The sequence below is a fragment of the Esox lucius genome, chromosome 11 (genome assembly GCF_011004845.1).
Source record: "Esox lucius isolate fEsoLuc1 chromosome 11, fEsoLuc1.pri, whole genome shotgun sequence".
Classification (NCBI taxonomy): Eukaryota; Metazoa; Chordata; class Actinopteri; order Esociformes; family Esocidae; genus Esox; species Esox lucius.
The window spans coordinates 54,923,246-54,948,099 of record NC_047579.1 but is presented as its reverse complement, the minus strand read 5'-3'; the positions used below and the strand labels follow the sequence as shown (position 1 = coordinate 54,948,099).

Genomic DNA, 24,854 nt, shown 5'->3' with positions numbered 1-24,854 from the left:
GAATGACACTATATAACTTTTCCCCAATCTGTAGAAATCTACTGGTAATTCCAAGTGTTTTCCTTTCTCCCCTCTGGCAAAATGAATTGGCATGAAATGTATTTTATTGAAACATTTATTCTCTCGGACTAGGATAAAATGTATAGTATTACTGGAAATTATATTTCACTCTTTCATCTCATCAAGATGGCTGCTGAAATGTTTTCCAAGGTGTTGCCTTCCAAACACATGTCCACTAGGAAAAATACCAGAGCCTCAAACCAGAGAAGAGAGAATGGAGTTACAAAGACATTTACCTACTGGGGGCTGGGCTTCAACTTTCACCTGCACTCTCCTTCCCCCCCCTCTCAATTACTCCATCTCTTTCTCACACAGACACATTAAGCACATTGTTGTTAGAATAGAAACAATAAACAGTTAACAGAGTCTTAGTGATATTGAATAGCGGCTTTGTATGTGTGTGTGTTACATTCCACTTGATCTTTACTTCTAAGAGGATCTATTGCTGGACACAAACACTCACACACTCACAAGTACACACATCAATAGCACCCCCCCCCCTCTGCCCCACAGTGCACTGGTGCGAATGGCTGCACCTCAGCTGTCAGACACTGTGCCAAAGCCCAGATCTTCTAAACTAACCTAACCAGAACCATCAACTAACCTAAACCACAACCTTCAACTAAAGTAACCCCATTCATCAACTAACCCAACCATTAACTAATCAAACCATTAACTAACCTAACCCATCAACCAAGCCCAAAAATCTTATACCGTCAAACGATAATAATGCTGTAAATGCAAATGTGTTCTCAGTTAAATTAATTTGACAGTGAAATGTGTATAAAATATTTGTTTATTAGCTAAATAAAGTATCATTTTACCAGGCTAATATTACTTTCTGCAAATATAGTAATATTCTGCCTACCTTCCATACCTCCTCTTCATGAAGTCCATGCTGGCTACATGCATCAGTCTGCTTGGTCACTGTTAGTGTTCTCAACTACCGAGGGAACATAACCGATTTCCCAGTGCTTCAGAACACAAATACACACCCACACACACGTTGGTCCAGTGGAAGCCCCACACAGACCCTAGTTATAGAGAGGCAGCGCAACAGAGCAAAGGGAGAGTGAGAATGTGAGATAGAGAGGTGAGGGAGGAAGGGAATGAGGGTGATGGGGAGGGAGCGTTGGGAGAGTGAGAAAGAGAGTGTGATGGGGAGGGGTCACGTTGGATCAGAACTCGGACAAGGAGAAAAGTCTCCATGTTTTTTTAGATGATTTGCTGGATGAACTGCGAGAGTGAGCTTGTGACCCCTCCCCTGGCTGCCCATGCTCTTTGGAACCTTTCCTCAGTTAAACACAAACACACACAGATGCTGTGCTGGTTAATATCCTACTTACTCACAGATTACTACACTGGCTTAGAGCCTTAGAAAGTTCAAGTAATATTTATAATTGTGTTGGGTAAAGGGTGCCTGAAAATACTACAAGTGCCTGTATGTCTTTATATAAAGTCTATTATTATTATTATTATTACTACAATAGCAGGATCTTTACCATGTTTTTTCATTGCTCAGATACAGCAATAGCTTATATTGATGCAGAAAACATTTTGACCAACATTTTTCTTGGTTCCCCTTTTGTGCTATTTTAGCTTCTTCATCTGGGTAGTCTGTGAATGTACCACGCACTGAACAGAATCCTCTGGATGTAGTCGCTTCTGGATGCTAACAGCTTCTCTATGGCGGACACAGGATGCGTCCCTCCCAGTGAGAAGGGTGCATAACATAATATTAATAGTGGTGCTCTTAAAAAAATATGATAATTGTTTAAACTGAAATCTGCATTTTTATTAATAAATCATAGACATTTTATTTTACTCATGTATCTTCTAACTAAATTCCTCCTGAACACAACAAATGATTGGGTTAGAGCACATACATTGCCCAAGTGGGTGCTGAACATTCAGGGTCGGTTTCGCAGACACTGATTAAGCCTAGTCTAAGACTAAAAAAATCAAGATCAAGAGAACTCCACTGAGCTTGTTTTTTTAGTCCTATACTAGGCTTAATTTGTGACTGCGAAACCGGCCCTCAGTGGTTTATTAATTATGCTTGGTGAAATTGAGGACGGTCTCTTTAAAAACTATTTCGCACAACGCGGTCACCGCGCATGCGTATGGGGAGTGAGCAACAGTGACCGAGGAAAACAACAACAACCACTGGGACAAGGGAAGAGAAGATGTCTCCATGAATACAAGCTTACTGAACCCGTAACCTGTTACAATCTATAACCCACACGACTGCTGCTTTCTCTCTAGGCTTGATTAGATGGTGTTGGGCCCATGAACTTGGCTAGTCAGAGCGGGGAGGCCGGCTGTAGCCAGCTTCTCTTCGCCAACTTTAACCAGGACAACACGTAAGGAAGGCCGGGGAAGTGGAAAGGAGGGCCGGGAGAGGGTGGCCACACGTTGGAAAGATTCGCAGCAGTTTTAACGTTTTTTATCGGGAGTTGCGTGATGCTGATTAATGTCCTACTGACTCAGTCAGTCTACTATCTCTCGGGATGGAGAGAGATGTTAGAGCTGGCTTAAGGTTAAGTTACTGACAACTGTCTGATCACGTTGTACCTTGTTGTAGAGTACGTAGCATATATTTAGTTTAGCTAACTGAAAACGCTAGCCAGCAAACGTTAACTAGCTTGTTAGCTAAAGTAGCCGGCTAGCTAAGCTTAAACCACTAACTAGGTTTACTTAGTCAGCTAATTCACAATGTGAAGTTATGATGCATGTTCTCGGAAATGTATGTATTTAGCAAGTTAGCTACCTAAAAAAGAATTATCAGTGGATAGCTAGCTATTATTGATTGATTGCTAGCTAACATTAGCCGATCCAACTCGATTATCAGGACAGAACAACTGATCAAACAGGTACTAAATGTTACTGTAATGTAGTTAACTATAACAATACCTAAATAAAGAATGTTTGGTTTTGTCCTGATAACACATTTGTCATTACAATAAATGGCAGCACAACACTAATGACAAACTATTCGAATCCTAATGTCAGACTACATGACACAGTAATATAGCCACTGATATTCCCTCTGTTTGCTGTAACTGACGGTCTTGAATTAAAACGCTTGTTCAGAAATTAATAATGTAACTTTTTATGAAAATGTTAAGTGAAAGCGGTTGACACAGCTGTGGCCTTTGTTGGTGATGTGATTACCATATGACCAGTGTCATAAACTCGGACAGACACCTGCCACTGTCAGGACTTGGTTTCCATTTATTTGTGTGGGGATTAGCAGGTTCATGTTCTACAGCATTCGTAGATTACAAACGTACACATAAGGAGTGGTGCAGGTTCTAAGCCAGACCTTTGATATCTTACAAATGGACTACTGCAGCTAACTGTTGGTAGGGTTCCCTGTTTGTGCCATCAAATTGGCTACTTATTCAGAGTGCCGCAGCCTGTCTGGTGTTCAACCTTTCCAGTCTCTTTCATGTCACCCCTCTCCACATCCACTGGTTTCCAGCTGAAGCGTGCATCCACTAGAAGACCTTAATTAGCAGGGAACTGCCCCTACCTACCTCCAGGCCATGCCGGACTGGAGCATTGGACCTTTTTCTTATATGTAGATAATGCAGAAATTCCCCATATCCAATTAACCAATCTTGATGATTATTACAGCTGGACAAGTGCTTAAAGGGTTTACACTGTCCATTTAGCCAAATTGTGCCTTAATAACTTGACAACCCCCACCCCACCACCAACTGACAAATTTGCCAGAACTGATCTATTTTTTATTGAAATAATTGTTTTGAGTTTATGGGCTACTTATTGCCACAGTCCAGCCATGGTATTTTCGTCCCGGATATTACCTGTGTCACTCAACTTGTCGTGTATCCAGTCCTTATCTGAGCTTTGTGTCACTCTACCTCCAGTCCTTATCTGAGCTCTGTGTGTTTCTTGTTTCCAGGTCCTTAGCAGTAGGAACCAAATCAGGCTACAAGTTCTTCTCCCTGTCTGCAGTGGACAAGTTGGAACAAATTTATGAATGTAGTGAGTATTAATAATTATACTATAAACAGCATTTCCTGAAATAATGCTCTTATACACTGGATTTATTATTACAATATTAAACCCTTGATTTACTGAAAGAATACTACTGTGCATTGGATTTACTGTAATTGACTACCATACATTGGCTTACCTACACATATACTACTCAAGTGTACAGCATTTAGATCGATCCAGTCAGAAACGACTGTACTCAGACAAAGCCCGACAGTAAATGTTCTTTATAAAGTTTATTCAATTCTTCCTGTGTGTGTGTGTGTGTGTGTATGTGTGTGTAGCAGACACAGAGGATGTGTGTATTGTGGAGCGTCTGTTTAGCAGTAGCCTGGTGGCTATCGTGAGTCTGAAGGCTCCCAGAAAGCTGAAGGTCTGTCATTTCAAGAAGGGAACAGAGATCTGTAACTATAGCTACAGCAACACTATACTGGCGGTCAAACTCAACAGACAGGTACGCACACAGACTTGCACCTGGAGAGACTCTGTGAGATGTGACCATGATGAGTAATGTCTCTTTTTGTCTTTGTGTGTGTTTCAGAGGCTGATCGTATGTCTGGAGGAGTCTCTCTACATCCACAACATCAGAGATATGAAGGTTCTGCACACCATTAGAGAGACACCGCCAAACCCCTCTGGTAACTTAAACCTGTCTTAAACTTATCCTCAATTAAATTTTGACTTAACCTACAGTTGTGGCCAAAATATTAGCACCCCTTGCACTGTTCATTCACCCCTATGCAGTGTCATTCTTACCAAACAAGCCATTCAATCACTTCCATTAATCACTGCACATGTGCACTTTTATACCCACTTAAAGGGAAAGACATGATCATTTATAATGTTATGAAGCACTTTTATACCTGCTTAAAGGGAAAGACATGATCATTTATAACGTTACGAAGCACTTTTTCTGGGTGAAAGAAACACGCCCAAATAACACTCTTATTCTTATTAAATTAATTTGGTTACATTCTGCCCCCTAATTGTAAGGCAGGATGACAATTACCTAAACTACAAAAAGAGTGCAAATTCATTTTTGACAGTTTTTTGTCTGCATCAAGAAGAATGCACAACTTATCAACAGGTCTTTCTAAAACGTTTGTCTTTTTCTTGACCAGAATGCAAGAACCAGACCTTTTCGGTCTTCTGTGACCTGTATGACTCTTCCCTACACTCATGAGGTCCTAGGTGCTGAGTTGTCCACAATTAAAACTATTTCTCCGGGAGCCAAGTTTTGTTTTGCTTGTGTCCATTTTTGGCACTCTTAAAAAAGCAGTAAATATTCACAGACCCAACGCTTACAAAACAGGTCTGCAAGGTATTGAGTCTGTCACCTGTGTCTTGCATATAGGTCTTCTCTTTGGAACAGGCCCAGCAGGTGGATTGAAAATCCATTGAATGTCCTTTTGCATAAGAGCATCTTTGATCTTGGTTTGATTCCACTGATGTATAGCTTCACACAGCTCACGCTCTGCGGCAACAAAGTTTGTGCCATTGTCTGAATCATTAATGCATACTCTGTCTTGTGGCAGATCTGCCGCCTTCTGTTGTCCAGCCTTAGCTTGAACATTTCTGCAAATGATGCGTCCTCATAACAGAGTCTTCCTCACCACAGAGTCTGAAAGAAACTTCCTCACCACAGAGTTTGCTGCAGGGATCCAGAATCTTTGGTGCAACCTTGAAAGCATGTAGTTTCTTCCACAGTGGCAATGATTCCACACATTGTGGATCTACCTAATCTTCCTCCTACTCTGAGTATCCCATCTTGTAGTATTGGATCCAGTTTATGCGCGTGACAACTCCTTTTCACATTGTGTAGTTCCTCACTTTAAGGTTACGATCTCTTTTTGAAATCTTTGACTGAAGCAGGTGACTTCCATTTCTGCTTGATTAATGTCACTGCCAGTCAAACCCTGCCTGTTTAAAGTTGTCTTGTAGTTCTGCATTTTCTGTTCTACTGACATTCTCTGATTGCATGGGTCACGTTCAAGCATAAGGGTGTCCAACAGTGCTCGTGGCACCAGGACACCCTAGGCCGTAGGTCGATGATCTGCATCACCTCGCATCTCAAAATGGGACTCCTAAATGTTAGATCCCTTGCTCCAAAGGCAGTTGCAGTGAATTAATTAATCTCTGATCATGAACTAAATGTTATTGGCTTGTGTGAAACGTGGCTAAAGCCGGATAAATTCACTGCCCTAAATGAGGCCTCTCCTCCTGGCTATACTAGTGATTATATCCCCCATGCAACCCTGAAAAGGAGAGGGTGCTGCTAATATTTATGAGAGTAAATATAAATTTACTTTCAAACACATCACTGATTTTCATTATTTTGAAGTTTTACTCATGAAAGTTAACCAGGCTGATAAATCGTTTTACATAGCTACTATTTACTGCCCCCCCCAGCCATACACAATGTTCCTCAATGAGTTTCCAGAATTTTTGTCTAACCTTTTAGTCATGGCAGATTTACATTTACATGACAGTATTACATTTTTGGGCGATTTCAATATTCATATGGAAAAGTCCAATGATCCTCTTCAAAAAGCCTTTGAAGCCATAATTGACTCAGTGTGTTTTATCCAACATGTCTCAGATCCAACACACTGCCACAATCACACTTTAGATTTACTCCTGTCACGAGAAATAGATATTATAGAGCTAATCATTTCCCCCAAAAATCCTGGATTATTGGATCACTGTCTTATTACATTTACCATTAAAACAAGAAATTCACTTGCTCCGCAAACAATGAGTTTCAAAAGCCGTACTATAAATTCTCGGACTACAAATAGATTCCTTGATATTCTTACAAGTTCGCTCATCAACGACAGAGTAAATAAATCCGCAAACGATCAAATCGAGGATCTAAACTCAACACTGCGAAATACTTTAGACACAGTTGCACCACTAAAAACAAAAGAAATACGCAACAAGAAACTTGCTCCCTGGTACACAGGCAATACTAGAGCACTTAAGCAAGCCTCCAGAAAATTGGAGTGAAAGTGGCGCTCCACCAAGTTAGAAGTATTCAGACTAGCCTGGATAGACAGTACACTACAATACCGAAAAACACTCACATTTGCTCGATTAGCTTATTTCTCCAAAATCTTAAAATCTTAGAATGTCCTGATCCTCCCTGACCAGGTGTCAATGGGGACACTTACATTTCTTGATACCGTATCACTCGACACATTCACAAAATTTGTAATGAGTCCTAAACCCACATTTTCTCAGCTGGACCCGATTCCAACAAAATTACGTAAGGGGCTATTTACTGTGCTAGGTCTGCCAATGTAATAAATTGCTCCCTTTCCTCCGGATGTGTACCAAACTCACAAAAAATAGCTGAAATTACGCCTCTTCTAAAACAAATCTAATCCGGATCCCGACATATTAAACAATTATAGGCCTATATCAAACCTCTCGTTCCTCTCAAAAATCTTTGAAAAATTTGATTCCCAACAACTGAAGGCCTTCCTGAAGACAAATAACATTTATGAAATGCTCCAGTCTGGTTTCAGAGTCCATCATAGTAATGAGACTGTACTCGTGAAGGTAACAAATGACCTTCTAATGCCCTCAGACAAAGGTTCTGCATCAGTTCTGTTGCTTCTTGATCTCAGTGCTGCTTTTGACACTATTGATCACTCCCTTTTCTTAGAGAGACTGGAAACCCCTTTTGGGCTATGTGGACATGTTCTAGCCTGGTTTAAATCTTATTTATCTGAAAGAGTGTGGATGGCATATCCTCTGACAAGTCAAAGGTTTGTTTTGGCGTTCCTCAAGGCTCGGTTCTGGGCCCATTTTTGTTCTCACTATATATGCTGCCTCTGGGTGATGTAATCCGGAATCACAATGTCAACTGTCACTGTTATGCTGATGACACGCAGTTATATTTTTCAATGAAGCATGGAGAAGCCCCAAATTAGCTACTTTGGAAGCATGCGTTTCAGATATTAGGAAGTGGATGACAGAAAATGTCTTGCTTTTAAACCCAAGAAAAACAGAAATGCTCATTTTAGGACCCAAGAAACAAATAGCGTTGTTAGCAGATCTCACTGTGAACCTCGACGGTTGCATGGTCGTATCCCAAAAAACTGTAAGAAATCCCGGCGTTACCCTTGATCCTGACCTCTCCTTTGAAGAACATATAAAATATGTCTCGAGTTGATGCAGAAAAACTAATCCATGCTTTTGTTACTTCTAGACTAGATTACTAGTCTAATAATCTAGTTACCCTGACAAATCAATAAATACACTTCAATTAGTGCTGCACACGGCTGCTAGAATCCTAACTAGAACAAAAACATGTGAATTCATTACTCCTGTACTAGCCTCTTAACACTGGCTGCCTGTTGGGGTTAGGACTGATTTAAAGATTTTATTGTTAACATATACATGGACTTGCTCCTACTTACCTCGCTGAAATGATCCAGCCATACTTACCTACACGTAACCTATGATCGCAAGATGCAGGCCTTTTAATTGTACCTAGAATGGGATGCCCTCCCTCCAATGCATCTCTGGGGCGGAGTCACTGGCTTGTTGTTGTCTCTCTGTTGCGCACTTGTGCAATTGGGCTGTACTCTGCTGGCAATACTCTGCCCTCATTCAGGGTGGTTGCGGTTGGTGGGTGTCCCTTTGGTTGATGCTTGGCAATGTGGGTGGATTGATTTCCTGCCTGTTGGGCCCTGTCCTAGGGGCACAGTGTCGCCGGACTCCCCTGCCTTAGTCCCAAGGTCTTACGCTGCTGTATTATTGTGGTGGGGGATTAGGGTCAGTTCTCCTTCTCTACAAAGTTCTCCTTCTCCATTATAAATCTTTGCTAATATGAGGAATTAATTTTCTGAATTTTCCCAGTCTCATCCTGCTTGAGGTCCTGGCCCACATCTGCAGAGTACCTGGCTTGGGAGTCCCTGTCCAGAGTCCGCCTGGTTGTGTTGCAGATCGAGACGCTTGCCAGACGATTTCAGCTGTCACTGTGCTGACACCTCTCCCGTGTTGTCCCTCTCCTTGTCCATCTGGTCATGCTTCCGACCTGGACTACGTTTAAATAGACTAGACTCAGCCCACATGCATTTATTAATTATTACAATTGTAATCTTAATATGTTCACTTGGCACAGCCACATACAGGACTGGTCACTCTGAGCCTGGGTCCTCTCTAGGTTTGTTCCAAAATGTTGGCCTTCTTAGGGAGTTTTTCCTAGCCACTGAAATTCAACACGACTGTTGTTTGCTCCTTGGGCTTTAAGGCCAGGTGTTTTGTAAAAGCACTTTGTGACATCTGCTGATGTAAAAAGAGCTTTATAAATACATTTGATTGATTGATTGATTGGTAAAGTCTACTCAAAGGTACTGGAAAGGAGGGGTTTGGCCGATAGTCGAACCTCAGATTGAAGAGGAGTAATGCGTATTCCGTCCTGTTCGCGAAACAACCGACCAGCTCTTTAGTCTTGCAAGGATCCTGGAGGGGCCCTGGGAATATGCACGTCCAGTCTTCATATGTTTTGTGGATCTGGAGAAGGCGTATGACCGGGTCCCCCGGGAGATACTGTGTGAGGTGCTGCAGGAGTATGGGGTGAGGAGGTCCCTTCTGAGGTCTATCCAATCCCTGTACGTCCAAAGTGAAAGCTGTGTTCGGGTTCTCGGTAGTTAGTCGGACTCATTCCAGGTGGGGGTTGGCTTCCGCCAGGGCTGCGCTTTGTCACCAATCCTGTTTGTAACTTTTATGGACAGTATATCGAGGCATAGTCGGGATGGGGAGGGGTTGCAGTTCAGTGCCCTGGGGATCTCATTGCTGCTTTTTGCAGATGATGTGGTCCTGATGGCATCATCAGTCTGTGACCTTCAGCACTCACTGGACCGGTGAGTGTGAAGCGGTTGGGATGAGGATTAGCACCTCTAAATCTGAGGCCATGGTTCTCAGCAGGAAACCGATGGAGTGCCTCCTCCGGGTAGGGAATGAGGTGTTACCCCAAGTAAAGGAGTTCAAGTATCTCTGTGTCTTGTTTGCGAGTGAGGGGACAAAGGAGCGGGAAATTGGCCGGAGAATCGGAGCAGCGGGGGCGGTATTGCATTCGCTTTACCGCACCGTTGGGACGAAAAGAGAGCTGAGCCGGAAGGCAAAGGCAAAACTCTCGATATACCGGTACATTTTCGTTCCTACACTAACCTATGGTCATGAAGGCTGGGTCATGACCGAAAGAACTAGATCGTGAGTACAAGCGGCTGAAATGGGTTTTCTCAGAAGGATGGCTGGCTTCTCCCTTGGGGATAGGGTGAGAAGCTCAGTCATCGGGTTAGGAACTCGGAGTAGAGCTGCTGCTCCTTTGCATCGAAAGGAGTCAGTTGAGGTAGTTCGGCATCTGGTAAGGATGCCCCCAGGACGTCTCCCTAGGGAGGTGTTCCAGGCACGTCCAGCTGGGAGGAGACCTCTGGGTAGGCCAGGACTAGTTGGAGAGATTATATTTCGACACTGCCCTGGGAACGCCTCGGGATCCCCCAGTCAGAGCTGGCAAATGTGGCTCGGGAAAGTGAAGTTTGGGGTCCCCTGCTGGAGCTGCTGTTCCCGCGACCCGATACCAGATAAGTGGATGAAGATATGATGAGATTTATTGGAAAACCAATAGTCAGTTGAATAGCAAACCACTACGCCATGTGAACTATGCTATATTAATCGAATACGAGAGCAATATGAACAAATCCTAATGCCTAATTTGTATGGTCTGTGGCGAGGATCAAACCCCTGTCGCCAATGTGACAGTTCACGTCTCTGACCACTATGTTATGTTGGGGATGGCTATCTTATAGCTATACAGAACCAATAATGAAATCAATGCCTCCAATCATTCCATGGCTGGTTCATTTCTTGAGGAAACAAATTAGACTGTTGAATAGCTAACCACTACGCATTTTGAACTATATGGAGCCAAATTTAGCTCAAATGTTTTGACCGTAAGAAAAGAAAAACTTAATTTAAATGTTTTTTGAAAATAAAAAGATTTACAAAAAATATTTATTTGCATGAAATCCTTGGAATAAGATTTTATTATTATGTTTTTACGTACACATTTAGCCCAATTAATACAATTATTGAACTTCTCACCACAGGCTGCATTAGGTAAGCAGTGCATGGAAAGGCCTAAATCGAGAATTCAATGCCCAGATAAAGCCCCGCCTCCATGTCAATAGAGACTCAAAATACAGTTTTGAGAAAAGATTATTTGAACGAAGGTGGGAAGAAATTCTAATCGCAAGAAGAAGCAAACGTAAAAACAACTGTTTGAACAAAGTCATTTTAAGACCGGACACAAAAATCCATTTAATGATTGTAGCATACACTTTTACTACGTTTGAATCTATTCTTTTCATACTCTTGAAAATAGTTTTTTTTCATGCTAATATTCATATGGAATATTTCGTTTTCCTTTTCGTACAGTCAATACATCTGAGCTCAATTTGGCAGCTCAGTTTCTGGGTATTGGAAATCTTGTTTATGTAGAGCAACAAATCTTTTTTTCAAATCCTCAGAGAGTTCTTTGCCATGACGTGCCATGTTGACCTTCCAGTGACCAGTATGAGGGAGTGTGAGAGCGATAACACCAAATTTAACACACCTGCTCCCCATTCTCACCTGAGACCTTGAAACACTTTACGAGTCACATGACACCGGGGAGGGAAAATGGCTAATTGGGCCCAATGTGGCCATTTTCACTTAGGGGTGTACTCACTTTTGTTGCCAGCGGTTTAGACATTAATGGCTGTGTGTTGTGTTATTTTGAGGGGACAGCAAATTTACACTGTTATACAAGTTGTACACTCACTACTTTACATTGTAGCAAAGTGTCATTTCTTCAGTGTTGTCACATATATATATACAAATATTAGCAAAAATGTGTGGGGTGTACTCAATTTTGTGAGATACTGTTATCACCTCCATTCCCTGTCAACCAAGGGGTGCCTCAAGGTTCTGTGCTTGGCCCCTCCCCTTCTATTTATCATCTATATACTGCTGCTGGGTCAGATCATCCGCCACCATGGTCTTAACTTCCACTCTTATACAGAAGACACCCAGCTCTGCATTCACACCACACCTACCTCTGCCCTTCCTACCCTGTTTTTTGGATATTAAAATCTTACTCAAACTCAACACCAATTAAAGCTGCAAGCAGCATTTAGCAGGAAGAAAGCCTGGCTGTCATCCAAGATCCTTGTGAACTTTTACTGCTGCACAATTTAGAGCATTCTGACAAACTGCGCCACAGTGTAGTTTAGCAGCCACTCCATAGCCAGCCGGAAGAACCTGCAACAGTTGGTGAAAACCACCCAGCACATCACCGGTGCCCAGCTTCCTGCCATCGCAGACCTCTAGCACAAACTGTGTTTTGTTTATAGACGTCATAGTGAATTTGATGTTTAGTTTTTATCCACTTACGTTCCGCTTTCCTACATTCTGTTTTCAGGGTTCTTACCATCATGGTGGTTCTCCATGGTGTTTTCTGTTTGATCAAAGTTTTCTTTACCTTTACCGGTGCAACACGATCCATGACATATTTTGGTATTAAAATTATCCAGGAGTACATCAACTGACTCAGCATTTATTGTTGGAGAGATAGCTATGGCTTCCATAAACTGAGCATTGGTACTCTCATTAATGTACCTTTTCTTAACAGTAATAGAGTTTACTTGAACATCCCGGAGGTCAGTGATTCAAAAAATACATTAATTATCAGACAGGGCCAAGTCTTTAACCATGACAGAGAACCAGATCTAGAATGTGGCCTTGAGTGTGTGTACGCTCTTTCACATGTTAAGTGAGATCAGAAGTGTTAAGTAGTGCAAAAGGTTATTTGGCATTACTGTCTGTACTGTTATCTATGTGGATGTTAAAATCCCCTGTAATAATAAACAAGTTATAATCAACTGATGTAACCGAGAGTTGTTCAGCAAACTCATCAATAAAATGTGCAGAATATCGTGGAGGTCTGTAAATGGTGATTTTTTTTTTTTGGGAGGTACCCTTCAATGTAATGTAGCTCCCTGATTGGTGAGTGTGGTGGAGGGGGGAGGGTTAGTGTGGTAAAGGAGGAGAGGGGGAATGTGATAAGACGGGGAGAGGGGGAATGTGATAGAGGGGGAGAGGGGGAATGTGATAGAGGGGGAGTGTGATGGGGGGGAGAGGGTGGGTGTGATTGAGGTGGAGAGGGTGGGTGTGATAGAGGTGGAGAGGGTGGGTGTGATAGAGGGGGAGAGGGTGGGTGTGATAGAGGTGGAGAGGGTGGGTGTGATAGAGGGGGAGAGGGTGGGTGTGATAGAGGGGGAGAGGGTGGGTGTGATAGAGGGGGAGAGGGTGGGTGTGATAGAGGGGGAGAGGGTGGGTGTGATTGTGATTGAGGTGGAGAGGGTGGGTCTGATTGAGGTGGAGAGGGTGGGAATGCTTGGCATTCCAAGAGTGTGATGTATGTTGGCACCAAGCAGCCGGCATCCCATGATGTTTGGATGAACCCTGTCAGGTCTAAAGCGGTCTTTACAGTTCCAAATAATATTGAAATATTGTGTTTGAGGCATGCCATGTCAGCCATGTATTCAACCCAAGGAGTCAGCTAAAAGATTCACTTCCTTTCCCCAAGGTTGGAATGGGGCCTGAGATGAAAACATGTTGTTGAAAGTTGTTTATTTTCTCCAGAAGCATAAAAAAATCTTTTTTCAGGATCTCAGAGCCGGTTTTCCTTTGTAGAATGTCAAAAGACCCAGTGTGGATAATAATCTGCATGTTGTTGGATGTGGAGAGAATAACTGGCAACATTTCTGTTAGCACTCTGACCGATGTTTCAGCCATGGTTAGGTTTTCAGTCTTTGCCATTCTGATATGCTTGGTTATGTTGTCCCTAATCAAGTTAGTATCTGGCTTATCAGATGTGGACACTCTCCCTAGTCCTATCAATGGTTTTAGGGCTGTTTCTTGGATTTTGGTTAGCCCTAATGCTATTGTTGGGGTTAGCTTCCCTAGGTTCATTTACACATATTTTGTTCTGAGTCAGTGGATCGTTCCTGTTTTGCAGTGTGAGTTCAGGTGGTGGATTGAGGGTTGATGCTCTCTTATTAGATTTCTTGCTGGATTTGCCTCTGCGGCGCACAACGTCAGACCACGTTCCTGCTGGAGTTGATGCCTTCGGTCTAACCCCGGTGTTGTGCCAGTAAGATGTGTCATTGAGGAAGGCTGGTTTGAAAGCCTCTGTGGTTAATCCAGTGGCATTTGCACATGTCCAGGGGAGAGTGTCAGCCAGGTCCGTGACAGAGGGGTCTAGATTTGAAGTAATCCCATGTATACCAATCTGTCTGTTCATTAGTGTTTGGTAGCTCGACCACTAGAGTAGCTGCTACAGAGTCAATGAATTGTTCACTCTCATGTATTTCAAGCTGTGTTATCGTGTCATTCAGCCGCTCGCTCTGAAATTGCTCTGATCTGTTCACCAGTTTTGACTGCGCTCTATCAAGCATGGGGAAATCTTTAGATCTCTAGCCTGAGGTTAGCCTGTTGTGCTATGTTAGCATTAGCATTTGCGGGACAAGACCCACAGTCCGACCAGAGGAGCGCTCTTGTGACTAAATCTTATAAGCAGTTGATCCGTTCCTCCAACAGCTGTCTTAGCTCTTCTATCTTAAAAAATCACTCAAAAACACAATAGAACTATGCTGAGGTCCAAATATAGAACAAAAATTAAACAAAGGCAAAAGATTTAAAGAATATTAAAAGTAAGAAAAGAAAGAAAGGCTGGCAAAAGGTAGGAAGCAGGAGTTGCATTATGCGAGGCTGAAACTGATTCTGAAAGACACAGCCTTTCACGTGGGCGACCCAGGTTAGAATCTTGAGAGGGCAGCCAGGATCAACACTTTCTATTGCGGTCCGGCACAGCTAGGCTTGCCTGGTTTCTTGTTCCTATTGCAGTCTTGTTCTTTTCTTTCTTTTCGGTATACTGAAGATCTCCAAAAAGGGGCTCTGTGATGATTTTAGCCTGCTTTTCGACAAACCTAACCAAGGCTCTGAACCTGGCTTGTCTGTCGTCTCTGTCAAGGATCTCAAATGCAACAGCTCTCCATCTCTCTGGGTTTGTATCGTCATTTGTTGATTATGATCTTCATGTTTGTAGGCTTGTCCATCTCATCGAGGTAGTCAATATCTTCCATGGTTTTGCAACATCCAATTAGAAACAGTGAGAATTTACTGAGTGCTTTCCCATCCTCATACTTTATTAGAGGCCATTTGAATGCATCCATGTATGCTGTAGCAATCTTCAACTCTTTTCCATATTGGTCATGAAGCAATCTGATTGCTTCTCTGTACCCTTTATCTGCTGGCATGTGCTGACAACTATGAACAAGATCTCTAGCCTCTCCTTCTGTGTATTGTTCTAGAAAGTTCTGCTTATCTATATTGTTTTCTGTTCAGGAATTAATAATGTGCTTGAATGCTCTCATACATTTTCTAAAATTGAGTGGGTCTCCACGAAACGAGGGAAGGTCTCTTTGAGGTAGTCAAGATGACTGTTGGTGCTTCACAATCAGCTCTGTGATGTCCATCTGTCTGTGCATCTACATCGGTTATCAATATTGTTGTTATTATCACCTTGCTGGCTCACTTCAGGTCTGTGCACTGGATATCCTGGGTCTAGCTCCTGAAATGGTATGTGCATCTTCTAAAGGAGACATGTACTTCTGGCATTTGGACTCAGTGGATGAAGGAACATGACTGTGTTGTTCATCCTCATTGTTGCCTGGTATTACCCAGCTGTTGAGGTACCTCAACTCTTTGTATACTTTGTATACGTGCCCTGGTATTACCCAGTTGCTGAGGGACCCCAACTCTTTGTATACATGTGCCCTGGTATTACCCAGTGGCTGAGGGACCCCAACTCTTCGTATACTTAGTATAAATGTGCCCTGGTATTACCCAGTTGCTGAGGGACCCCAACTCTTTGTATACATGTGCCCTGGTATTACCCAGTGGCTGAGGGACCCCAACTCTTCGTATACTTAGTATAAATGTGCCCTGGTATTACCCAGTGGCTGAGGGACCCCAACTCTTTGTATACTTTGTATAAATGTGCCCTGGTATTACCCCGTTGCTGAGGGACCACAACTCTTTGTATAAATGTGCCCTGGTATTACCCCGTTGCTGAGGGACCCCAACTCTTTGTATACATGTGCCCTGGTATTACCCCGTTGCTAAAGGGACCACAACTCTTTGTATAAATGTGCCCTGGTATTACCCAGTTGCTGAGGGACCACAACTCTTTGTATAAATGTGCCCTGGTATTACCCCGTTGCTGAGGGAACCCAGCTCTTTGTATAAATGTGCCCTGGTATTACCCCGTTGCTGAGGGACCCCAACTCTTTGTATAAATGTGCCCTGGTATTACCCAGTTGCTGAGGGACCCCAACTCTTTGTATAAATGTGCCCTGGTATTACCCCGTTGCTGAGGGACCCCAACTCTTTGTATAAATGTGCCCTGGTATTACCCAGTTGCTGAGGGACCACAACTCTTTGTATAAATGTGCCCTGGTATTACCCAGTTGCTGAGGGAACCCAGCTCTTTATATACTTTTATTTTAGCAGTGGAGGGTGCTATATCGAGTTTCCAACTCGACTTTTTTGCATAGAGTTGGGTTTCTTTTATGTTTAATTGTTGTTTCCTTTTCAGTTTAGCTGCTTTTGCTACAAGAGCATCTCTCCGCCTGTTCTCTCAGATGCCTGTTCTCTGAAATGTGCAGGAGTGCCCGCTGCCAGACTGTCTTTCACTAAGAGATTATTCTGACTTTTGCCTTCTTACAGACACTACTGACACTGTTAATGTGTCACCTCTTTGCCACATGTTCGTACCATTTCCACACAAACTTTGCCTTCTTTAATCCACTCCTCAATCTTTCCAATTTACTCTTGGACAGTTGTCGCGTTAGGCTTTAACCTGTTTTAGCACTACAGACTCATCAAATATTCGTTATAAGCTTCCTATTTCCTTGTCCTCAATAATACCTAAATTACTGTCATCTTCTATAAAACTGTTATATTGTTTGTTATAAAAAAATATCTATATTTATATAAAAAAATCTTTATATTTTGCAGTCAGCTATCTTAATTTTCCTCTCCTTGCGTTTAGACATTGATGCAGTTTCTCTTCAGAGGCTTTTCTGTTTGCCGGACAGCCCTCTTCTGGCTCTTGTCTCCTGCAATGTGAAAATCAGTCATTTAAAGGGTTTGAATAGAGGAAAGGATTTTGTGTTTTTCTGAGGTGAGACAACAAGGTTTGACCCAGCCTGGACATTCTTAAGGCTACAAGTGTCCAGAGACCTTAATATTCCTGTTTCCACCGTATTTAATAATATGACCAAAAATAAGACCCATACCACTGTAAAACCCTGCACGAGAGAGAGAACTTGATGGAAGATTGCAGTGAAAGATTATTCAAATGGTGGAGAAAGCACCATGATCAGCTGCCATACTGAATAAAGCTTTCAGATACAAGGGACAACCTACCCAAAACCCTTACCCCCAAAACCGTCCTGGGCTCCCTCCTGGAATGCCAGGTTGGTGGGTCCCATTCCAAAAGGGGAAAGAAACTATAACCTTTTATGCACTTAAAGTATCATCTGCTATCTTAGTTATACGTTTAATGTAAACCCAGAGGGAGACTGGTCATTACTAGTGTAGAGGGAGACTGGTCATTACTACTCTTATTCCTGAGACGAACTGCATTGTGGGATTGTTGACGTGCTGTACCCTGCCTGCTGTTACGTACCTGGCTACCTGCCAAACTTTTTTCGAATTTACTCGATATAAACTAATTGGTCAAAATTCTATTTTAGAGTTTTACCAACGCAATATTTATCTGTTGACCTCTTACCCAACTTTTCTACACCGGGACTCTTTTTGGACATAATTAACAGAACTACTCACCCCTGAACACCCGAGGAGAATGTTCGTCTTAAGTTAAAGATAGCAGAGTTAGAGGCTCGGCTTCTGACGCAAATGCCAGGCAAGGATTATGCTAGTGTAGAAATAGAAAAATCTGCGTCAGTGCCACCAGGTAGAAACGATAGTTTTGTTAGCCCCCCGGCACAGCTCCTGCAGCCGGGCAATAACTTTCTCTTGGTCACTGGGAAGAAATGCCGTCGACCAGTTAAACCTGAATCGTTGCTAAAACCAACTGAGACTTTGAACAGGTTTTCCCCACTGGAGTCGGAGTCAAGACCCGAGCCGTCTTCGGAGGGGAATGGTCGGCAGGCATGTTCTACCGGTGGACTTGAAAAACTGAAAACTTTAGTCATTGGCGATTCCATCACACGCAGTATTAGACTAAAGAATCAGCCGGCGATCGTACATTGTTTACCGGGGGGCAGAGCCACCGACGTAGCCGCAAATCTGGGGTTGGTGCTAGCGAAGTCTAAAACTGGCAAGTATAGAGAGTACAGAGATATTGTTATCCACGTTGGCACCAACGATGTTAGGATGAAACAGTCAGAGGTTACGAAGCAGAACATAGCATCAGCGTGTAAATTAGCTAGAAAGATGTGTCGGCATCGAGTAATTGTCTCTGGCCCCCTCCCAGCTAGGGGTGGTGACGAGCTCTACAGCAGACTTGCGCAACTCAATCGCTGGCTGAAAACGGAGTTCTGCCCGTCGCAGGAGGTAGAGTTTGTAGATAACTGGCCTTCTTTTTGGGACTCTCCCAGAAATAGGGCCAGGCCTGATCTGCTGAGGAGCGACGGACTCCATCCTAGCTGGAGTGGTGCTCTTCTTTTGTCTAGGAACATTGACAGGAGTCTCACTCCTATAGCTTTAACATGAGATAGGGTGCAGGTCAGGTTGCAGGCTGTTAGCCAGCCTGCTAGCATAGTGGAGTCTGTCAATAGCATAGCCAGAGTAGTTAGTACAGCTTTACCTATTGCCACTGTGACTCGTTCCAGGCTGAGAAAAGTTAAACAAGGTAGTGCTAACAAAAACAACCTTATTAAGATAAAGCCTTCCTCCACCTCGGTCAAAAATAAAAATAATTGTATCACTTCGCATCTCAAAATGGGACTCCTAAATATTAGATCTCTTGCTCCAAAGGCAGTTGCGGTAAATGAATTAATCTCTGATCATAAACTAGATGCTATTGGTTTATGTGAAACGTGGCTAAAGCCTAAAGAATTCACTGCCTTAAATGAGGCCTCTCCTCCTGGCTATACTAGTGATCATATCCCTCGTGCATCCCGAAAAGGAGGGGGTGTCGCTAATATTTATGACAGTAAATATAAACTTACTCTCAAACATATCACAGAGTTTCATTCTTTCGAAGTTTTACTCATGAAAGTTAACCAGGCCGATAAATCATTTTACATAGCTACTATTTATAGGCCCCCCGGGCCATACACATTGTTCCTCAATGAGTTTCCAGAATTCTTGTCTAACCTTGTAGTCATGGCAGATAGTATTCTAATTTTTGGCGATTTCAATATCCATATGGAAAACCCCCATGATCCTCTTCAAAAAGCCTTTCAAGCCATAATCGACTCAATGGGTTTCATCCAACATGTCTCAGGTCCAACACATTACCACAATCATACCTTAGATTTAGTCCTGTCACGAGAAATAGATATTGTAGATCTAATAATTTACCCCCAAAATCCTGGATTATCGGATCACTGTCTAATTACATTTACCGTTAAAACAAGAAATTCACTTGCCCCCCAAACAATGAGTTTCAAAAGCCGTACTATAAATTCTCGGATTACAAATAAATTCCTTGATATTCTTAGTAGTTCGCTCTTAAATGACAGAGTAAATAAATCTGTAAACGATCAAATCGAGGATCTAAACTCAATACTGCGAAATACATTAGACATAGTTGCACCACTAAAAACTAAAGAAATACGCAACAAGAAACTTGCTCCTTGGTACACCGACAATACTAGAGCACTTAAGCAAGCCTCCAGAAAATTGGAGCGAAAGTGGCGCTCCACCAAGTTGGAAGTATTTAGACTAGCCTGGATAGACAGTACAGTACAATACCGAAAATCACTCACGTCTGCTCGATCAGCTTATTTCTCCAACCTGATTGAGGCGAACAAAAACAATCCAAAATTTCTCTTTGATACAGTTGCAAAGTTAACAAAAAAGCAAAGCTTAGCATGTGAAGTGGGTCTTCACTTTAGTTGTAATGAATACATGAACTACTTTGATGAAAAGATCGTCACCATTAGAAAACAAATAACTGAATCCCTAAATAGTTATGGTCCTAAAAATCTCGGTTGTCCGGAAAATTTCCGGAGCCTCCCTGATCAGGTGTCAATGGGGACACTTGAGTTTTTTGATACCGTATCGCTCGACACATTTACAAAATTTGTAATGACTTCTAAACCCACAAACTCTCAGCTAGACCCGATTCCTACAAAATTACTTAAGGAGTTATTTCCTGTGCTAGGTCAGCCAATGCTGAACATAATAAATTGCTCCCTTTCCTCCGGATGCGTACCAAACTCACAAAAAATTGCGGAAATTAAGCCTCTTCTAAAAAAATCTAATCTAGATCCCGACATATTAAACAATTATAGGCCAATATCGAACCTCCCGTTCCTCTCAAAAATCTTAGAAAAATGTGTTTCCCAACAACTGAATGCCTTCCTAAAGACAAAAAACATTTATGAAATATTCCAGTCTGGTTTTAGACCCCATCATAGTACAGAGACTGCACTCGTGAAGGTAACAAATGACCTTCTAATGGCCTCAGACAAAGGTTCCGCATCCGTCCTGTTGCTTCTTGATCTTAGTGCTGCTTTTGACACTATTGATCACTCCCTTCTCTTAGAGAGACTGGAAACCAATATTGGGCTACGTGGACATGTTCTAGCCTGGTTTAAATCTTATTTATCTGAAAGATATCAGTTCGTTAGTGTGGATGGCATATCCTCTGACAAGTCAAAGGTATGCTTTGGAGTTCCTCAAGGCTCGGTTCTGGGCCCATTACTTTTCTCACTATACATGCTCCCTCTGGGCGATGTAATCCGAAATCACAATATTAACTTTCACTGTTATGCTGATGACACACAGTTATATATTTCAATGAAGCATGGAGAAGCCCCTAAATTAGCTATTTTGGAAGCATGCGTTTCAGATATTAGGAAGTGGATGACAGAGAATTTCTTGCTCTTAAACTCAAATAAAACAGAAATGCTCCTTTTAGGACCCAAAAAACAAATAGCGTTGTTAGCAGATCTCACTGTGAACCTCGACGGCTGCATGGTCGTATCCCAAAAACTGTAAAAAACCTTGGCGTTACCCTTGACCCTGACCTCTCCTTTGAAGAACATATAAAATATGTCTCAAGAGTTGCTTATTTTCATCTTCGAAACATCGCAAAAATTAGAAACTTCCTATCAAAAACTGATGCAGAAAAATTAATCCATGCTTTCGTTACTTCTAGATTAGATTACTGCAATGCTCTTATCTCTGGTTATCCAGACAAATTAATAAATAAACTTCAATTAGTGCTGCACACAGCTGCTAGAATCCTAACTAGAACAAAAAAATGTGAACACATTACTCCTGTCCTGGCATCCTTACATTGGCTGCCTGTTAGGGTTAGGGCTGATTTTAAGGTTTTACTCTTAACCTATAAATCAATACATGGACTTGCTCCTACTTACCTTGCTGAAATGATCCAGCCATACATACCTACACGTAACCTTAGATCGCAAGACGCAGGCCTTTTAATTGTACCTAGAATTTCTAAACAAACAATTGGCGGCAGGGCCTTTTCTCATAGAGCTCCACTCCTGTGGAATGATCTGCCAATTAAGGTTAGAAATGCAAACTCAGTGCAAACTTTCAAGTGTCTACTAAAAACTCATCTCTACAGCACGGTTTATAATTAGGTGTAGCCTGGCCTGGGGCGTGAAGGTGACCAGTAGGCTTGATACTGTCCACCCTTGCTGTCTTGCCAGGTGGGCTCTCGTCGCCACTGGGATGCCCTCCCTCCAATGCCCTTCGGGGGAAGAGTCACTGGCTTGTTGTTGACTCTCTATTGCGCACTTGTGCAGTTGGGCTGTACGCTACTAGCAATACTCGGCCCTCATTCAGGGGGGTTGCGGTTGGTGGGTGTCCCTTTGGTTGATGCCTGGCAATGTGGTTGGATTGATTTCCTGCCTGTTGGGCCCTGTCCGGGGCCTCCCCCGGGTAGGGCCACAGTGTCACCGGACCCCCTCGTCTCAGTTTCCAAGGTGTTACGCTGCTATATTATTGTGCTGGGGGACATGAGGGATGTACTACTAACTTTTCTCAGTTTCCTCCAATTTTAAATTTTAGAAGGAGATGAGGTCCTGGTCCACACCTGCGGATTACCTGGTTTGGGGGGACCGTTGCTGTTCCTGTCCTTGTCCACCTGGTCATACTTCTGACCTAGTCTAAAATCAAATATACTCTGGATTTAGCCAAGAGAAATTTATTTATTATTCCAATTGGACTCCTAATATCTCACCCGGCACAGCCAGAAGAGGACTGGTCACCCCTCTGAGCCTGGGTCCTCTCTAGGTTTCTTCCTATAATTCGACCTTCTTAGGGAGTTTTTCCTAGCCACTGAAATTCAACACTGCTGTTGTTTGCTCCTTGGGGTTTAAGGCCGGGTGTCTCTGTAAAGCACTTTGTGACAACTGCTGTTGTAAAAAGCGCTTTATAAATAAATTTTGATTGATTGATTGATTGATAATGTAGAGGGAAACTGGTCATTACTAGTGTAGAGGGAGACTGGTCATTACTAGTGTAGAGGGAAATCTGGTAATTACTAGTGTAGAGGTTTGTCTCTACAGGGCTGTGTGTCCTGTTCATCACTTATGTGTGTATTCTCTCTACAGGGTTGTGTGTCCTGTTCATCACTAATGTGTGTATTCTCTCTACAGGGTTGTGTGTCCTGTTTATCACTAATGTGTGTATTCTCTCTACAGGGTTGTGTGTCCTGTTCATCACTAATGTGTGTATTCTCTCTACAGTGTTGTGTGTCCTGTTCATCACTAATGTGTGTATTCTCTCTACAGGGTTGTGTGTCCTGTTCATCACTAATGTGTGTATTCTCTCTACAGGGTTGTGTGTCCTGTTCATCACTAATGTGTGTATTCTCTCTACAGGGTTGTGTGTCCTGTTTATCACTAATGTGTGTATTCTGTGTGTATTCTCTCTACAGGGTTTGTGTGTCCTGTTCATCACTAATGTTTGTATTCTCTCTACAGGCTTGTGTTCCTTGTCCATCAGTAATGATAACTGTTATCTAGCCTACCCTGGCAGTGCCACCATAGGAGAGGTCCAGGTGTTCGACACTGTTAACCTGGTACGACACACTCACACAAATAGATCATTTCAAGATTTTGAAGTGTGCCAATACAGTTTGTATTTTAACTGTGTCTGCTCATCCACAGAGAGCAGCCAACATGATTCCAGCTCATGACAGCCCTTTAGCAGCTCTGGCATTTGATGCTAGTGGAACCAAACTTGCCACAGCCTCTGAGAAGGTGGGACAAGTTAAACTGCTGTAATGCACTAGTGAGGTGCTTTAAGATGGTCCTATTCCCCTGACCCATATCACTTATCCAAAACGCTATGATACTGAGTCTTTCGTATTATTAGATCTATAAGGTGTCATCAGGTTAGTGTTATGTCACGTTAACAGACCTGACAGTTAGTGTTATGTCACGTTAACAGACCTGACGGTTAGTTGTATGTCACGTTAACAGACCTGACGGTTAGTGTTATATCACGTTAACAGACCTGACGGTTAGTGTTATATCACGTTAACAGACCTGACGGTTAGTGTTATGTCACGTTAACAGACCTGATGGTTAGTTGTATGTCCTGTTATCAGATCTGAAGGTTAGTGTTATGTCACGTTAACAGATCTGAAGGTTAGTGTTATGTCACGTTAACAGACCTGACGGTTAGTTGTATGTCACGTTAACAGACCTGACGGTTAGTTGTATGTCCTGTTATCAGATCTAAAGGTTAGTGTTATGTCACGTTAACAGACCTGACGGTTAGTGTTATGTCACGTTAACAGACCTGACGGTTAGTTGTATGTCACGTTAACAGACCTGACGGTTAGTGTTATATCATGTTAACAGACCTGACGGTTAGTGTTATGTCACGTTAACAGACCTGACGGTTAGTTGTATGTCCTGTTATCAGATCTAAAGGTTAGTTTTATATCACGTTAACAGACCTGACGGTTAGTTGTATGTCCTGTTATCAGATCTAAAGGTTAGTGTTATGTCACGTTAACAGACCTGACGGTTAGTTGTATGTCCTGTTATCAGATCTAAAGGTTAGTTTTATATCACGTTAACAGACCTGACGGTTAGTTGTATGTCCTGTTATCAGATCTAAAGGTTAGTGTTATGTCACGTTAACAGACCTGACGGTTAGTTGTATGTCCTGTTATCAGATCTGAAGGTTAGTGTTATGTCACGTTAACAGATCTGAAGGTTAGTGTTATGTCACGTTAACAGACCTGACGGTTAGTTGTATGTCACGTTAACAGACCTGACGGTTAGTTGTATGTCCTGTTATCAGATCTAAAGGTTAGTGTTATGTCACGTTAACAGACCTGACGGTTAGTGTTATGTCACGTTAACAGACCTGACGGTTAGTTGTATGTCACGTTAACAGACCTGACGGTTAGTGTTATATCATGTTAACAGACCTGACGGTTAGTGTTATGTCACGTTAACAGACCTGACGGT

The 24,854-nt window shown here is 42.5% G+C and overlaps 2 protein-coding genes across 6 annotated transcripts in view; one reads left to right on the top strand and one right to left on the bottom strand.

Moving 5' to 3' along the window:
• The window catches only part of LOC105030519 (monocyte to macrophage differentiation factor 2), a 31,896-nt gene extending 30,742 nt beyond the window's left edge, over positions 1-1,154 (bottom strand). For all 3 annotated transcript variants that reach the window (XM_034295590.1, XM_010904415.3, XM_010904416.5), the window contains exon 1: positions 929-1,154. In XM_034295590.1, the coding sequence (XP_034151481.1) occupies positions 929-972 (44 nt within the window). In that variant the 5' untranslated portion in view covers positions 973-1,154. The remainder of the gene's footprint in view (positions 1-928) is intronic.
• A 1,023-nt stretch (positions 1,155-2,177) lies between these two features.
• Positions 2,178-24,854, top strand: part of wipi2 (WD repeat domain, phosphoinositide interacting 2) — a 41,279-nt gene continuing 18,602 nt past the window's right edge. The window contains exons 1-6 of one of the 3 annotated variants that reach the window (XM_020051093.3): positions 2,178-2,423; positions 3,989-4,071; positions 4,371-4,537; positions 4,625-4,721; positions 23,352-23,449; positions 23,538-23,630. In XM_020051093.3, the coding sequence (XP_019906652.1) occupies positions 2,350-2,423; positions 3,989-4,071; positions 4,371-4,537; positions 4,625-4,721; positions 23,352-23,449; positions 23,538-23,630 (612 nt within the window). In that variant the 5' untranslated portion in view covers positions 2,178-2,349. Of the gene's footprint in view, positions 2,424-2,472; positions 2,600-3,988; positions 4,072-4,367; positions 4,538-4,624; positions 4,722-23,351; positions 23,450-23,537; positions 23,631-24,854 lie in introns of those variants that run through there. The other 2 variants (XM_013136175.4, XM_013136176.4) reach the window with 2 other exon arrangements.